This window comes from Lemur catta, chromosome 11, assembly GCF_020740605.2.
Source record: "Lemur catta isolate mLemCat1 chromosome 11, mLemCat1.pri, whole genome shotgun sequence".
Lineage (NCBI taxonomy): Eukaryota > Metazoa > Chordata > Mammalia > Primates > Lemuridae > Lemur > Lemur catta.
Window position 1 is genome coordinate 57626261 of NC_059138.1, and position 18216 is coordinate 57644476.

General features: G+C 37.0%; 1 protein-coding gene across 1 annotated transcript in view; it reads right to left on the reverse strand.

The window, feature by feature from the left end:
- COL28A1 (collagen type XXVIII alpha 1 chain) overlaps positions 1-18216 on the reverse strand; it is a 155067-nt gene that overhangs the window by 116789 nt on the left and 20062 nt on the right. Inside the window, exons 7-11 of the mRNA XM_045564028.1 lie at positions 17291-17332; positions 13485-13511; positions 8711-8755; positions 5614-5658; positions 4517-4570 (exon numbers count right to left, since the gene is read on the reverse strand). Of these exons, the coding sequence (XP_045419984.1) occupies positions 4517-4570; positions 5614-5658; positions 8711-8755; positions 13485-13511; positions 17291-17332 (213 nt within the window). The remainder of the gene's footprint in view (positions 1-4516; positions 4571-5613; positions 5659-8710; positions 8756-13484; positions 13512-17290; positions 17333-18216) is intronic.

Genomic DNA, 18216 nt, shown 5'->3' on the forward strand with positions numbered 1-18216 from the left:
AGTGGTCCTGATCCATTGCCACTAGAGCTTTTGCTTTAGACTTTTTAAACACAGTGATGGACCTGCATATGCCTGTTCAACTTTTCTGTGAGTGGTTCCTATCTGAAAATGGCTAGGAATGTTTGAGGTATAACACATGGAAGCTAAAAGGATGGAAACTTGATTAGCACAGCTCCAGCTATCAGAAGGACCTGCATGTGCATTCCTAGCACCATATCTGAAAGATGACGAGCCTTCTTGCTAAAACTGATCTCTTTTCATAGAGCATTTTCAAGAAAACAGGATCTTGCTTAGGGATGTGTACCAAATTTAAAGTTTTAATTTCAATGCCTGTACATTTAACTATTGTTTATTAAATCTTCTTCACTAATATATCATCTACTTGAAAAATACCTCCTGTGCTTGGGAACCTCAAAAACTGGCATGGATGCAGAGTAGGATTAGGAGGAGTAGGGTGTACAAAAATTGTGGTGTGGTGTGGACTTTGGAATGAGCTGAATATTTCATTTATCCCCATATACTCCTCTTGAAACAGTTTCAGTTTATTCATTATTACTAGGTCTTTCATAGATTTCAGATGGATGTTTGATTCACTAGAGATTATTTACCCTAACCATATCCATTTATTAAATTGGACCAGTCTGCTGCTATTTCTTTATGGGTTTCATATCATCTTAGAAACTAAACTGAACATAAAGGAAGACCAATCTCATATGTAAAATGAAGGATGTTGAGTTTCTTGCACTTGAATGTACAGCAAGAAGAAAACACTTAGGACGAAAACCCTGCAGGAAATATTATGAATGTCCTTGAGCAGAACAATGAAAGGTGTTAGAAGAAAAGAGATGATTCTTCTACTAAGACAAATTAATATATAATATAATATCACAGCATTTTTTAATTGTTTGAGGATTAGCATATGGTACTTTCTCTTGGGAAGAGACATCAGGGATATCTCTTCACTCCCTTTCAGCCCTAGCACTGGAGCTCTAGCTCTAATGTTAGAATGCTTCAAAGTATCATGAACGATGAGCAGCTTCTTGCACATGCCACAGAGCAGTCTCCCCTCCCAGGGGGCACAAAGATGGTTTCAGAAACAGTAGATTTATATAATATTTGAGAAGGAACTATCCTTCAGAAATACCCTCAGAAAGATATCAAGAAAATGGCAAAAATTACCTAATATAGGCTGGGCACACCCAGTGTTCCACTGTGTTTATTTGTTCAAAATTAATTTATTAATTTATTAAAATAAATGTGATTTGAAAGGCCTACCAATCTTGAGCCATTCTTTCTAGTTATTAGAGGGCTCCTTTGATGGTCACATGTGATTGCAACTTGAGCCACCACAACAGCCCCATGGAAGGCAGCACATTGTGTTTTTAGGGGTTCAGTCTTCCCTCAGAGCACAGTACTCTCTTGAGTTATGTTTCAGTTTGGTCCTAGGGGTAAGGCTTCTCAGGCACTTTTGTGGTTACAATTCTGATTGATTTCAGAGACTGCTGAGATGTTCTTCTTATGGATGCCACTACATGACCCTCATGTGTGGGAGACGGTGAGGTGGCCTCCCAGCCAGGGCTTTATTCTGAGAAACATCTATGTTTTGTTGCTAAGACAACAAGGGCATTCAGGGCAGAATAGCAGCTACTTTCCATGTGGAAAGTATTAATGACAGAAATGACTTGTGAAACTGGGCCAGAAGCACATTTTCTCTTAACTTATCATATACTATTTTTTTCCTTTTGTTCTCTGGCCACCTTTTCTGAAAAACTCTTTGATGGAAAAAATCCAACCCCTGAAGCAACAGAAAGTGACTGTAGTTCATGAGAAAGACCATTCATAAATTCATAGACATGGGCAGGCCCCACCTAGAAACTCATGAAATCTTTGAAAATGTTACAAATCTGAAGGTTTCTATTTTAAGGTCTTGTAAGAGATATAACATTTGAAAATGCACAGTTAGCATTATTATTTTCTTTTTCCCAAGTGATTCCATTCCTTCTTTTCCTGCACTTTCAGATCAACGTTATAAACAAGTAGAAATGCACCTTTCAATAGACTGTTGTTCCCAGCCAGAGTCCACTATAACGGAAGACAGATGAAACTTCTACACTAGCCAAAAGAAATGCATTTATCTCAGACCAAATATTCAGGAAATTTGACACTTCTTCCTAAAGAGATAAATATGACATGGTGGTTATGATCAAACTTCTAGGCTTGAATCCTGACTCTGTCTCTTACTAGCTCTGTAGACTTGGGCCCATAGCTTAAACTCTTTGTGCCTTAGTAGGCTAATCTGGACAGTGGGGACAAGAACAGATCATGCTTCAAAAGGTGGTATTTGTGTTAAATGAATATGTAAAACTGTACCAGTACATAGTAAATATGCAACAAATAAATGTTAGCTGTTATTATAGAAGTTTCAAAATAAATAATCCTCCTGTGTCCATTAGAGAGTATAGAATTACTGAATTTTAGAGGTCTTTTTTTTGCACAAATTATAATAGCAGTTTCTTTAAAACATTTTGTAGTAAAATGGTAATGGATGAAAAGAAATAAGTCACTATAAAATATAACATTATTTCCAGATTGAGGAACAAAATAGTTTATTACATCTTCAAAATTTAGAAGTACAGTACATTCTGGGAGGCAAAATCATTCCCTGAAACCTGTCTTTTAAGATAATACACTAATAAATGTATAAAATCGAAAAAATTAGCTAATGATCAACGTGACATGGCTCTCTAATGAATCCAAAGAGTAGTAGAAATTACATAGAAGTTAGTAATAGTCTAAAAATAAAAGTCAAGAAACTACTAAATCTGTAACCTTAAACCAGAAATATAACTAGAGGGAGAAAGGGAAGCTCACCCCTACTGTGTAGCCTCCCAATTCCCAGCATTCTCTAGAAATTGACATATTTTCAATTGGCAATGAACTTTGTATGTTCACTTGGCAGTGAACTTTGTGACTGAAACTTAAGTGATAATTTTATGTTGTATATATTTTATAATTTTGTGAAACTGTCATTTTTTTCATTTAAAAAATTTTTAAAGAGAGGCCCTTGGGAAATTAATGAAGTTCTCAAATACTTTTGGGGAAATGACTCCTTTTATGATTATGTTGTGAAAGTCAACCACAAAGTGCTGTTAGGCCAGAAAAATTATAACCACCGCCTCAAAAAAAAACTTGACTCATTATTTATTAAAAATTAATGCATTTTGGGGATTAACAACTAAATTTTGTTGAAATAAATTTATCTGTTTTTGAAAAAACAAAGTGGTAAATCTATTAGTCATAAAGAATGATGGCACCTTTTATGGACCTGCCCTCCACCACCAAACCCCAGCTTTGATGTTTGATCCTAACTCTCTTTTTCACAAACATGTAAAAATATCATCATAGGTAACCAAAGAATTCTAGAAATATTGTGTGGACTATCAAAATATATTATTTTTCTTGCTGAAGAATTTTACCTATAGCCAACACAATTTTATGAAAACTTCTACTCAGTATTCAACAAGGCCATTTCTTTACCCCAGAGAGAATTAATCACAGGAAAGGACCGGAAAAGACAGTTGCCCCAGATGAAGCTTAAGCACACTGCCACTGAGAAGCCCATTCTATTTTAATTTGCCAAGTAAAAGTGGCCTAGTAAATCACACTGCTGTCATTATCTCATTAAAAATACTATACTTGTCACTCCCCTGCCTCTTTCTCAAGTGCTCCCTACAACTCAAATTTAACATCACCCTTAAAAGACTTGACTTTATCCAGGGTCAGCTGAGGACAGCATCTTCTGCTGTTATTACTGCCACAAATTCCATACAACTCCAGTCGCTAAGTCAACACCATTTGCTGGATATTTACTATAGCCATGAAATTTACTAAGCATTGAGAAGAGTTAAAAGGAATTATTAATAAAAAGCTTGCTTTTAGCAAACTGATGGCCACCCTCATGGGAAAAGGGAGCCTTATAACCAGGTCTTTCAAAGGTCCCTTTTATCAGCATTTTTGCTTCTACTATTTAGCTCTTATCAACCCCCACCTATCTTGGCTGGTTGTCTACAAGTGTGGTACTGATAGTTGAGATTTCCCTGTAATAAAAAAAAGCTTGATTTCTGTTGGTATAACAGTTGTAAATTCCCTTCTCTTATAAACTATATGTGGAATTGATATTACATGTGGGAAACAGAGTGGTTTGAATTGTGTTGTCACTGTTTTTCAGTTTCTAGTGAGCCATAAAATGACTAACCATCAGGAGTAAGAAGGAAACGGCAAAGATTCCAGATAATGGCTTATATTTAATAATGTCCCCTTTGAATAATATAATAATAAATGATAAATGCCACTGACTTCCTGCATGTACTTGATTCTGTGTATACATCTGCAGGTTATTATGCATTTCCAAAGGTACTTTCTGAAAGAGTCCCTTGACTTCTACCTAACAAAATATGCATTACATAGAGCACTAGAGAAAGACACTTTGGCTGTCTAAACCAAAGGGCAAGATTACCTTATTGCCTTGAAATCCCTTAGGGCCTGGATCCCCTGGAGGTCCACTAATGCCCTGCTCCAAGATGAAAAACCAAGAATTAGTTCTGTATACAAAAGATCAACCAGGAATGAATCGTTTTTTAGGGCCCCCAGAGATCCTAGAGTTAGAAGTCAGACTATATAACTCACAGCTAAATTGAGATTACATTCAGTTTGGAAATGGGATAAGGTAAAATTTCTTGAGTCAAATAAGTAGCTTTTAAAATAGCACTTAGGCTGAGAGCAAACACTTTATTAATGAGATGTTTGTTTTCTGAACCTGTGTTTCCAACCTAATTCCTGTGCTGGACTCCTTTTTTTGAAGGATTTTGCCTATTAAACATTTTTTTTTAATATCTAAGGCATATATAACTGAAAGTCAGAGCTTCCAATGACGCTGTGATAACCAGAGTTACAGCTTTGCTCTGACAATTCCAGATGAAGGCAAAGAAGTGGGTGATTAACTAGATGCTATCTAGGAAATCCTGGGTAAAAGTATAATTTTCAATAGACTTTTTGAAATATTGAAATTGACTGTTCACATACACCCCGAATATAACTTCAGAAGAGACAAGTCCCTAGACTGAAAAAAATGATCCAAATTATTTTCTGAAATCTTAAATAAATGCCATAGAAAATCAGTCCATATTACAGAGAATTAACTACCTGTAATGACAGAACAATACAAATACTGTAATTTAGATAAAATGCATAGTTTTTGCAACTATATTATAGTAGCAATGCAAAAATAATTACATCCTACTTTTAACTACTTTGACTTTCTTCACCTTCCCACACTCTAGTTTTTTAACTTCATCCCCTTAGCTACTCACTAAGACTTGCCTATTGGTACCTATCTTTCGGGAGCCTGAGTTAGTTAATCAGAACATTAGGGAAGTGGTTCCCAAAGTTTGTTGTGTATTAGTATCATCTGGGGATCTAGAGAAACATTAATGCCTGGCTCCAATCCCCAGACATTCTGATTTAACTGGTAGAGGGTGCAAGTGGGCAAAGGGGTTTCTAAAAGTTCCCTAGGTAATTCTAATCCAGACTTAGATTTGGTTTTAACCTCCTTACCTGAAGTCCTCTGGGTCCCTTTGGTCCATACGGCCCTTGGGATCCCTGTGGAATAAAATCGATAAGTCTCCCTAAATAGCTGTCTTCACAGTAAAGTGATTTCAGGTGGGAGGGAAGGGAATGTGTTCTGGGTAATGACTAATCTTCCCTGGTTATCTAAAAATCAAAGACAACAAGTTGAAATTATTTTAATTAACAAGTCAACTGGGGTGTCAAACTTTCCTTTAGTAAACAAATTTCAAGAAAATACAATTTTAGATGGAAGTCTCTGGCCTATATATTGACATTTTGGTTACAGTAAAGGAATTCTTCAGAAGATTCCCTAAAAGACAATCAACTTGGTGGAATATGTTTCATCCAAGAAGGCAACATCCATTAAATTAACAATTTAGTGCATTTCCATGATACCTAGATCACTTTTTTGCCCATCTTCAAGACATGGAACTTGGCAAAATACTGTTAATTCTCAACACTCTTCTAATAGAAAATATTTCAATATTTTCTGCAAGTAGGAAAGTCTTTAAAATTTATTTTTATGAAAGTATAACATAGCCTAATTTCTCTTTCCCTAAATTTCCATATTTTTTGCTTATCAAAATATTACCTGTTAATGATAAATATACTTTGATAATTATAGAAAAATGTAAAAAAAACAATTTAAAAAATCACACAGAGGCAAATGCTGTTAACATTTTAGGTGTATTTTCATTCAATTTTATTCCCAATAGATTTTTCTTCAAATAATTTTATCAGAGTGTATATCCAATATTGTGTTCTACCTATTTGGCCTCACATTGTATAAAAAATATTTTGCCATGTCATTAAAAACTCATAGTAAACAGAGTAATATTTGAGAATAGGGACCTATTGTAATTTATTTACTCATTTCCCTGGTTTTGACCTTTAAGTATTTTTGATGATTGCTATTTTAAGTGACATTATAATGAACATCTTTGTGTATAAATCTTTGTCCAACTTCTGATTCATTCCTAAAGATAGTTTCCTAGAAGACGTTAGCTGAGGCAGGGACTGTGAGCCCATTCAAGGCTCTCTCTGGCTCTCCCTTTTCTCTCATGTCGTACATGGAAATAAAGAGAGAGAAACTTCCTCCATAAAGTTTATTGTCCATTGGCACCACCTGAGTATGAGCGAGTGTATCTTCATCTTATGGAATCCCCATCAAGAGTGGCTACTATATGTTACTTCACTGTTTGTTTGCTAATTTGATATGTGAAATAGTATTTTAATGTCTTCATTTCAATTATCTGATTGCTAGTGTGTTTGGATATTTTTCTCATTTATTAGCCATCTATTAATACACTTTCTCTTTTGTGTCTCTTCACGTTGTTCAGATGGCTTTGTTATAAATTTGTGTGAACTCTTTGTGTCAAGAACAGTGTATCTCATTGACTATAAGACACATTTTTTTTCACATGTTTACATCTCTGACACTGGGGTATGTCTTACAATCAATTGTATCTTATATTTATAATTAGCAGTGTGTTTTTCTTTCTTCCTTTTGGGCACAGAATATAATGGCACATTTAACAACCCTGGCATCTTAGTCAATGAAATATGATACTAATTGTCAACCATTTTTATTTCATATAGTTTTCCCAGGTATTGTTTGACTTTCATTTCTTTTGTACTCTATATGTGCCCATTCTTCTATATTTCCAAGTACCCATGTCCATCTCCTATTTTCAATTATCCTCCAGGAAGAACCTATTCATTATCACTCTTTTGGTTTTGCCCAGATATAATTACCGAGCCTACATATTGCAAAACGCCTGACCTTTAACTCTACAGTCAAAAGCTTTCAGAAAAATCTCAAGCTATTTAAAGTGTTTAGTTCCATGGGCCAGTGTTATCATTTTACCCTCTTCTTTAAACCTTCTGCCTCCTTTTCTCTTCTTGACCCCCTCCCGTAATTGTAACATAGCCATTGAAAGAGTTTATAGTACCTTGACTTAACTATAAGGAAAATTATTTTTACTCTGTACATTTTTGGGCACTTTAACATAAAATGTTTCAGAAGTACTTTCTATATATTTTTGTTCTATTAAGGCTGTGTTCCCCAACCTCCAGACCACGGACTAAGTACTGGTCTGTGGCTTGTTAGGAACCAGGACACACAGCAGGAGGTGAGTGGCAGGCAAGCAAGTGAAGTTTCATCTGTATTTACAGCCACTCCCCATCTCTCACATCACCGCATAAGCTCCACGTCCTGTCAGATCAGCGGCAGCATTAGATCCTCATAGGAGCTCAAACCCTACTGTAAACTGCATACGCACGGTACCTAGGTTGCTGGCTCCTTATGAGAATCTAAGGCCTGATGATTTGAGACGGAGCTAAGGTGGTGATGCTAGTGCTGGGGAACAGCTGCAAATACAGATTATCATTAGCAGAGAGGTTTGACTGCACAAAACATGTAATGTGCTTGAATCATCCTGAAACCATCCTCCCTCCCCCGGAGTCCATGGAAAAATTGTCTTCCATGAAACCGGTCCCTGGTGTCAAATAGGTTGGGGTCCACTGTAAGGAACTCTTTAACATACTTAATATTGTTTCCAGTTTAATTACTTTATCCATGTTTATTTTTTAACGAAAAATACATACCTATCCAATTGTCTTTGTCTTGCTGCATTTTCAAAATTCCAAACCCCTATTAATATGTCTAGTTGTTCTACATTGTTTATAACAATTTCACTAACTTATTTCATGAAGTTCCTCACTCTATTTTGGAAAGTGCCTGTTCTCAGTGTTTACATCTGGAAAGCAATTCTACTCTGACCCAACTGGAGCTTGAAGTGATTTTGCTGGTTAAATTACTCTTTTCACCACAACATTCAGTAGGCATGGCCCCAGAGGTTAGGGTGTCACAAGACAGTCTTAATGGTCCATAAGAAAGACATTTGGAGGCTCCATTAACTAAGTTAGGTATCACTTTGTTTCATGTTTTACAGATGTGAAAATTGAGTCATTGACTTCAACTCTAATAGTGAGATCAACATAATTCAGCCCAGGAATTTTTCCTTAAGGAAACTTAGCCCCAAAGGGATCACAGCTGTTAGCATTTTAAAAACACGTTTCTTACTTTGTCACCTTTTATTCCTGGTTTACCACATTCCCCACGTTCACCCTGAAAAATAAACGAAATAAATAAGAGAACATTTGCAATCATTCAATGTTAGGATTTTGGGGTTTTTTTTAAGATTCACAGCAGAATCACTCTGTTTTACACAATTTTATCTTCAATACTGTGGGTTACATGAGTATTAAAAATTCATATCCATGAGTCATCCTTAACTTGACAGAATCAAATCAGTGATACCACTTAATGAGGTTTGACATTTTTGAGAAACAGATGAAATTAGAAGGAAAGGAACCTACTACCATCTACCACATATTAGAAGCCCTTTGCATACACGATTGAGTTGAATCCACGTTATGGCCCACTGACATCAGTTTTACCATTCTTATTTTATGGTCAAGAAAATTTAAACCCAACAAGATAACTTCCCTTGATCGTATAGCTAGTTAAATAGAAGAATTGATCTGAATCCAGGTCAACTCTGAGTCCCTGTTTTTTCAACAACATCATGCTCCAGCCTGAGTGCCAACCTTGATCAGCTAGCAGGGTTTGCCTAGGGAGCTGTGAGAGAAAAGTTCTGAGACAAGACTGTGCCATGAGCTGATGGGGAAGGTGCCATGAGGAGTTGCAAGGTCTGGTGTGAGAGAGAGAGCAGGGCTTGGTGGCAAGCATGCTACGTATTTTCCATTATCACACTCTCCTGTCCTGTCTTCCCTGGAACATTACTGAAAAAAAACTAACATTTGAATTATGCTTTAGAATGCATTCATGATATTTTATAGACATTATATCAGTTAATCTGACATTAACTGAGGCATGAACCCAATTTTACAGACTGAAAATCTGTGATTCCAAAAGGTTACGTAGAGAAAATGTGGTGTATATATCCACAGTGTAATACTATTCAGGCTTTGAAAAGGAAATCCTTTCATTTGTGGCAGTGTGGATAAACCTGGAGGACATATGTTAAGTGAAATAAGCAAGGCACAGAGAGACAAATACTGCATGATCTTACTTATAGGTGAAATCTAAAAATGTTGAATTCATAGAATAAGAGGATAGAATGGTGATTACCAGGGGTACGTAGCAGGTGGGCATGTGGGGGAGATGTTTGTCAGTGAATACAAATTTCAGTTAGATAGGAGCAATAAGTTCAAGAGCTCTATTGTACAATGTGATGAATATACTTAATAACAATGTCTTGTACTATTGAAAATCACTGAGAGAAAATTTTGTGTCCTCACCACAAAAAATGATGCATATGAGGTAATGCATATGTTAATTAGTTCAAGTTAGCCATTTCACAATGTATACATATATGAAAACATCATGTGTTATATGACAAATATGCACATTTATTTGCCAATTAATTTTTTTTAATAAAAAAGCATTTTTTTAAAAGGTTAATTAGGTTGCTCAAGTAGAATGAGAATTGGGACCTCTGAATATTAATCCATTATATCAGACTTTTAAGACTTCTAATAATTAGAACTAAAGAATAACAGCCAATTAGAAAAATGCCTAAAGTTTCATAGTCATAACAATATCATCTCTTGTTTATAAAGCACTTTGGAATATTCAAAATGCTTATACATATATATATATTTATTGTAAGCTTCAAATCAATTCTTGTTTTCAAGATAAGGAAGCACAATTGGAGAGGTTAAATGATCTGCTGAAACGTCCCCGCCAGCCAGTGACTGTCAGTCCAGGCCCTCCCCACGCATTTTGCTGCTTCGGCTGCTGCTTGATTACCTGTGTGCTGCCCTAGGACATGCTGCTCCAAGTGCCACTACCCGGGGACAGAAGGAAATTGCACTAGAATGTAAATCAACGCATTGCTTCCTTCGTCAAGGAAATCTTGCCATGAAAAATAAATATCAGCTGAACTTAACAGTGTATATAGTAATATGGTGGATTTGTATGCTGGCGCAAGCTTCATGTTGTTGCAGAATAGCAACAAACAGTTCCTAGACTGCCAGCCAGCTTGCAGACCATACTTTGAATAGCACTTCTCTGAGGGGAATCATCATTCTGACCACCAATTATGTATGCAAAGTGTGTGCCAGACTCTTTCCACTATTGCTAATCCCTTTGAGCTAATAACAGCCTTGTAAGGTGTATGTGTGTGTGTACAATATATATGTGTGTGTGTGTGTGTGTGTGTGTGTGTGTATAGATCTCCACCTATACATAAGCAAAATGAGGCTCAGAGAAATTACATAGCTTGTCGATGACTACAAGCTTGAGTCTGTTAGGCTCCAAGTCCATATTCTTATCAGTCACCCGTAGCTGAACAAGGTACACTGTCATGGGCTGCAAGTTACTTTCTATTAACCTGGCACTTCTCTCTAGGGTACTGCTTGGGCTCTAGCTGGATCCAGAACAGGAAAGAGGGAGGTGCAATTCTTAGAGCCAGCTATGCTTCTGTTCAAAAGCAATTTGTTCTCTCTCCACATCCCTTTGTGAGTCAAACTGACCCAGGAAAAACTGAGCTATCACTTAGAACAAGTTGACATTTATTTCTGAATGCATTGGAAAATCACTCTTGAAAAATCAGTTAGAAAGCAATTAATTTAATAATGTTGGATGGGAATAAAATGAGTCAAGCACCAAAATATAAAACAGAAAAGTACCATAAATACACTCAAAATTCTTTTGGCCAGAAATCACATTCCATTTGTCCAGACAGATTTGTTAGCTATAGGGTCCTGAGGAACAGCATTTGTTTTGGGGGCAGATTTCCATCAATGAAAATATTGTACTCTTGCTATTTGCCTTTGCAAAGGCATTTTCCTTTTTGGGGGCTCATTAATCCCTGTGGAATGGCCACAATTACATAGCTGCAGAGAGCAAGTGCATCAGAAAACTATGAACAGATTAGCTCTGTTCCCAGCCTCTGATTTCTGATGCCACTGCTCCTGGTGAAATTCTGATTTGAATGTCAATGGTTCAGGATCATTCTGCTCTGACAGCTTGTATTTTCCAAGTGAGAACTCCTACAGTGAATCTATAATTCTCCAGAAGTTTAAATGAATCTTTTCAAAAAATGTATGTATAAAACTTCCTGGTGTTGATAACTGGCCCATCGTATAAATCAAGATGGGACAGGAGAGCGACCCATAATTTTCCTCAACTGTAACACAGGATAATTTTACAATCATGAAAATTGTTTAGCTCTCCCAGATTAATATTTGTCCCTTGCCTCTTCATAATAGTGCCTTACATTCATAGACAGGCAAACATTTTAGACTACATTGTCACACCCATTATTCCACTTCAATCTCCAATCTCCCTGTAAGTTAGACAGGCCTATACTAATCTAGTTCTATCCAGAGGAAAAACCAGTCATTCCAAGACATTGAGCTGCCCAAATTCTGAAGGCTGCTAAGAGCAGAATCATGAGATTTCTTACACTCTTCCCCTTTTAGGTCTAACATTTTCAGTGATTGGAATATATTTATGGGCGTGTATAGGTCCACCCCTAATATTTTCAAGGCCCAGGGCAAAAGTGCAAGCAGAAGCCCACATACGATGTATCTAAATAGTCAAAAGTTATAAATTAAACCAATAATGTTCTACCTTCCTTTCTTGACAAATATACCTTCAAAAGGAATAAAGAATTAAAGGATTTTGGAATTCCTCAGCAGTCCACGCTGGATGCAGCCCCATGCCCACAGCCTACAGCCTGCAGCCTGGCACCCACTTTACTTCCCACCTCCAGCTCCCTCCACAGCAAGAGGTGCCCACACATGAAGATGCCCAGGCAGCACAAGAAACCCCCCTAATGACCTCTCCTTCCCCCACAAACAGCTACTATTTGGCTCCCCCTCAGACCTGGGGAAAAGATGGATATGGGGAGGAATTTGTGTATGCCCTCCAAGCAGTCTTGGGCCATTGTGCAGGGCCTTCCTGGGTCTTGGTCACCCAACGCATGACCTAGAAGGGAGCACAGACCTCCTGCAGACTCTGGCTCCATGGGAAGTGGGGAAGCCAGGGGAGACCCAAAGCAGGATCCTCTAAAGTTCAGGCCTGTGGTGCAGGCCTAGGGTCATAGCCCCTGTATGGATGATAGGCGCATGTTCTGATTTCAGATCGAAAATCTAATACTAGAGAGAACTGTGGGACAGACCTATCAATGAACCATTGCACACTTTTGGAGGTTCCTAAGCCCCAGTCCAACTTGACAATTTCTTCTGAAGCAGTTTGATTTCCTAACTTATAACTTGCAAATACACATAAAATCATCTACCAGCCCGTACCATTTGTTTGCTTGTTTGCCAAATTTACACCCTCTGCAAGATGTACCCAGATGCCTGACTCAATGAAGTCAGTGGTTCTTTACTGCTTACCCAAGACATAATAAATCCTCTCTTTCTCCTGGCAGAGGGTTTGCTGTGTAGGTTTTCATAGGAAGTTAAGCACCTACTTACAGTATTGCTGCATCTCTATGTTTGTATAGGGAAACTTTTAATACCTGTGCTGCTTGGCTGTTAAATTGGGGTTCTCTATGAAGAGAATTCATGTTTGCAGAGCTGAGGGAGGCTGGCTTCTAATCTCATGAATCTTAGGATGCTGTCCACCCCTAACAACACAAACCCATATCTTAAGTTCTACTATTGTTTTATGTTAACAGAGTCAAGAGTATGCATAGGAATGAGGGAATCCAGACTTATACAAACAAAGGAAAATAACTTTTATTAAATATATAAGTACACTTATTTTTCTGTTTTTCTTTCTGAAATTCTGGTCTATCTATTTGTTGTTTCCAACTTACCTTGTCACCCTTATACCCAGGAATGCCCTAATCAAAAAAAGAAAAGAAAAGGTAAAATATGATATTATAAGGCAGAATTAGAGTAAGTTTTACATGTTTTTCACTTACAAGGTCTAACAAAAACACATCTATACAGTCTTGGAAAACAAGACCATATAAATGTAAGCTATTTCACTTCTCTTTTCACTTGGGGGATGTACATTTACTAAGGAGAAAAAAAGAACCTACTTTTCCCTATATTACATTCTATTTTCAGTTCCAGGTATTTTTTCAAACCCAATTTCTTACCCTTTGGCCCAAAGCTGACGGAGATAGTGTACACTGAAAGTCATTGTTCAAGTGATGACCTATAATGGTCCTTTCAAAATTGTCATATTGACTTTTAAACTATGAACTATTACAGCTGAGAATGTTTCACAGAGACTCTTAGAGAAACTGGCTTTGAAAATGAGTTGAGATAATGGCCTTTAAAATGTGTGTAAATATTTGTATCCTTTCAAATTCAGTCTAGAATATATAACATCAAGGAAGTGAATGGTTCCTTTATCAACCCTAATAAAAAAGTGACCTTTAAGTGACTGTCTTTTATCTCATGCCAAATAAGGGGCCAGTGCTTCCCCTGTCCTGTGTGGCTCTTGGGAATCTTGTGCCATTTTCCCCACTGTTACTGCCCATAAGCCCTTTAAGTACCACAATAAAATACTAAATGGACTGGGAAATTACCAGCCCTAAACAGCAAGTCTTTTTCAAATGGGATTTCTTGTCTTTTTCATACAGCTTTATTTTTCAAGCATGGAAACAGAATCGTGAGGCATATTTAAAGTGTGCTTGAGAAACCTGTGGAATAATCAAGTTTTTATTGCAGTTACATGTGAGTCAGGCTACACAATTTTGTTCTGCGTGACCTTTTCACAAAAGGAAACTTCATGAAGGAATAACACTTCTCTCCAAATGAGTGGTCACTGAGGAATAGAAGATAAAGGTACAATTATTCAAAAATATTGTTACACTTCAATTTCACCCAATTGAGAAATATTTACTTATTCACATAAGTGATCTAATTTTAAGAATTGGGCTTAAAATTAAAGACCATATTATAGACAGTTAAATTGGGATTCCCTATTAAAACAATTCATATTTGTAGTGCTAAAAAAAAAAGCCTGAATTTCTAATCTCAAGAATCTTGGGACACCCTCAACTCTTTATAACACACAACCCTATTTAAAATTCTGTCATTACTTTATATTAAAAGATTTAAGATTGTATTTTGGAAGGAGCCAATATGGCTTTACAAAAACAAAGGAATATTACTTTTAAGAGCATATTCTTTTTTCCTGGTTTTCTTTCTGAAATCCCTGGTCAATTTATTGTTTGGTTGCTACATCAAATCATTTTCTTCATCTTTCTTCCTTTAACAGCATCTTAATTATCAGTTTTCAAATATTCAAATTTAAAATATCCAAAGTTGCACTCATCAGTCTCTGCCAAATTTGTTTTTGACTTTTCTATTTCCAGTAATGTTTCACTTCAAATCACATAGAATCAAAATTATATAATCGTCTTAGTTTTCTCTCTCCTTTTCTTACCCATTACATCCCTTTCATCCAACCTATTTAACATTCTGCAACAGCTTCCCACTGTACTCAGGGTGAATTCCACGCCCCTGGCCTACAGGACCCTGAGTGGCCCAGCCCCTGCCTGCCTCTATGACCTGGCCTCCTGTCACTCTTCATTAACAGGTTCTGTCTTTCTTCCCATTTCTTGAGCCTGCCAACCTTGTTCCCACCTCAGGCCTTTGTATTATACTTGCTGCTGCTTCTGCCCAGAACATCCTCATTCTTCTGTTTTATATTTGCATAACCCTTGTCACTGGTAGATAACATCTTTTTATCTGTTTGCCTATTTATTCCTCACTCCCCCACCCCAGAACACTTCATGAGACGGGGACTTTCTGTCTTGCTCACTCCTGTATCTCTAGCTAAAAGAGTGCCCAGTGCATAGCAAGTGCTCAATAACTACTTGTTGACTACATGAATTAGAGTTAGTCACCACACACTATCATTTCCACCCCTTCATGGACTCTCACAGTGTTCTCCTCCTTTCTATTTTGTTACCACTGTAGACCAATGCTGCCCAATATAGTGTGAGCCACAGAGGTGAGCCACACATGTGATTTTAAATATTCTAGCAGCCACATTTTAAAAAACAAAAATAAACAGGTAAATTAATTTTAATAATATATTTGATTTATCCTAATAGGTTCAAAATATTATCATTTCAATATTTAATCAATATAAAAAATTATCAGTGAGATATTATACATCCTTTTCTTATACTACATCTTCAAAATTCATTGTGTATCTAACTCCTACAGCACGCCTCACTTTGGTCTAGCCGTGTTTCAAGTGCTCGGGAGCCATATATGGCTAGTGGCTACCATATTGGCCAGAGCAGATCTAGCCAATGTCCCTGCTATCTCCCATATCAGCTATAGCAACAAACCTTCTTCTAAGTGCTCCTTCCTTTTCCTTGTTCTTACTTCAAATTTGTTTTTAGACCCTTGCCAGACTAATCTTCCCAAAACACAGCTCTTGGGTCATAAATCTCATCTAAAATTTGGGGGGCTTCCCATCACCTAGCAAAACCCAGACTTTGCTGCCAGCACTGAGCATCCACCCTGACTCCAACCCTCCCTTCAAGCTGTGTCTGTGCCCTTCAGGCACCCCATCTCCCCATTCTCCACCCCACTGCCTTCTCTCGGGTTGCTGCTCATGGCATTCTCCCCACCTAGAACGCTTGTCCCTTTCCACCTTCCTGCTCCATCCTTGCCTGTCACAGTCCTCTATCTTCTTCAGGATTCATCCCATAAAACCTACCCCAATGGCTCCAATCTTCTCTGAATGCCTACAATACCTTTTTCATGCCATTTTTACAATATTTTGACATTCTGCTTTATGTTACAGCTATTTTGAATATCTTTCCTTTCCTATAAGATAACAAACTTTTAAAAATATAAGTGCTTTGTCTTAGTTTTGTTTTCACATACTAGTATACTTTATATGTGAAAGATATCTAAGAAATGTTTCCTAAATGAGTAACACAAATTTCTGAATGAATTTCTATTGACATTATCAATTTTTCTATCATATTTTTTCATAAAGTGGATTAAAAACACCAAGAAAACAGTTTTTAAAATCTCTGGGTCTGAGTGCAGGGCTTGCATCCAAGGGGACAAGCAGAGAGGGACACTAACACAACCTCCTTTTTATTCACTATATATGTCTCTGCTATTTGCTACACTTACTGCGATGCCCAGAAAAATGAAAAAAAAAAAAAAAAACATATGTACTATAATTATTCTCAGGCAACATCTGCTATCTTCTAATTAGGGGGATAAGAAATCAGCTAGAATGATAACTTTTATTTTGTCTACACAATTGTATTGACAAAAGCATAGTTTAGACTATATAATTCTTATGTTCCTGAAATTCTTATTCTTTATTATGAAAAGACGTAAGAAATAAAGCACAACACTTTAAGCCTTTCACAAATGTCAAATTAAGCATTAGGGAATGTCATATGGTTAACAGTCCAGGTCTCATTTTCACTCCTGTTGAGTAAAGCATTTTCTCCCCACATTTCCACTTCTAAGATCGTATCTATCTGATTGCCTGCCTGAGCCATCAAGAGCACAGGTAGACAGAAATCACTTTTGCACATGCACTACAGGGGGCAAAACGGTCAATCACAGAATTATAGCATCCTGGGATTGCTTTCTTAAGAAGGCATTCCAGTTGTGTACATACCCCTGGACCTCTTTCTCCAGTTTCTCCTTTTTGAGCATCACCCTGTGACAAACAAAAAACTCAATCAAAATTCCACAGCCCTGCAGAGTGACTGATAGCTCAATAAAATGTATTATTCAGAAGTCCTATATTAATAGGTTAATTCAATTAGGAAAAATCTTTAGTCTTTACCATTGACATTTTCACCATGCAATCTAGGAAAGAAAATAGCTCAGATAAACTTTGCCCTTTGGAGTGAAGCCAGATGTGTGGGATGCAGAATCCAGGTACACTCTCACAGCTTATCCCACATCCCAGTTCAACAACACTGCCGTTATTCTCAAACACGGCATTGTTCTCACTGGGAGCTGGCCACTCTGGCTTTTCTCCATGGGGCTTTGGAATGTTTTCCAAAATGTCCTCAAGACGGATTGCTTGCTTTTAGCCAGACTTAGGAAAATATATTATGTAGCACAAAATCAGAAACCAAATAGATGAAACGTGAACATACATTTAGGTATTTAACACAAAAAAAAATAAGACACGATAGCAGCAGTTTGGACTCATATAAGATGAGTGAGTATAGGGTGTTTTGTGTGTGTGTGTGTGTGTGTGTGTGTGTGTGTGTGTGTGTGTGTGTGTTGTAAAGCTAGCCAAGGATGCCATACATTCCTTTTCCTTGACAAGCAGGCAATTGCCAAAATACTTTTATGTATATAACTTATTATATTTTTCATTACATCTCAAAAAATATTCTCAGGAATAGGGTTATTGAGTTAACCTTTTAAGTATTTGAATGCCTCTTATGTATTGCCTAACTGCTTTCCAAAATGTCTGTGTCAAATTACCTTTACAGCGAAGAGCAAATCAGTTTCACCACCACATTGTTGTCACTAGTTATTATTGTTTTAGTATTGCTGCATAATTGCTTTAAGGAAAGAAATGTT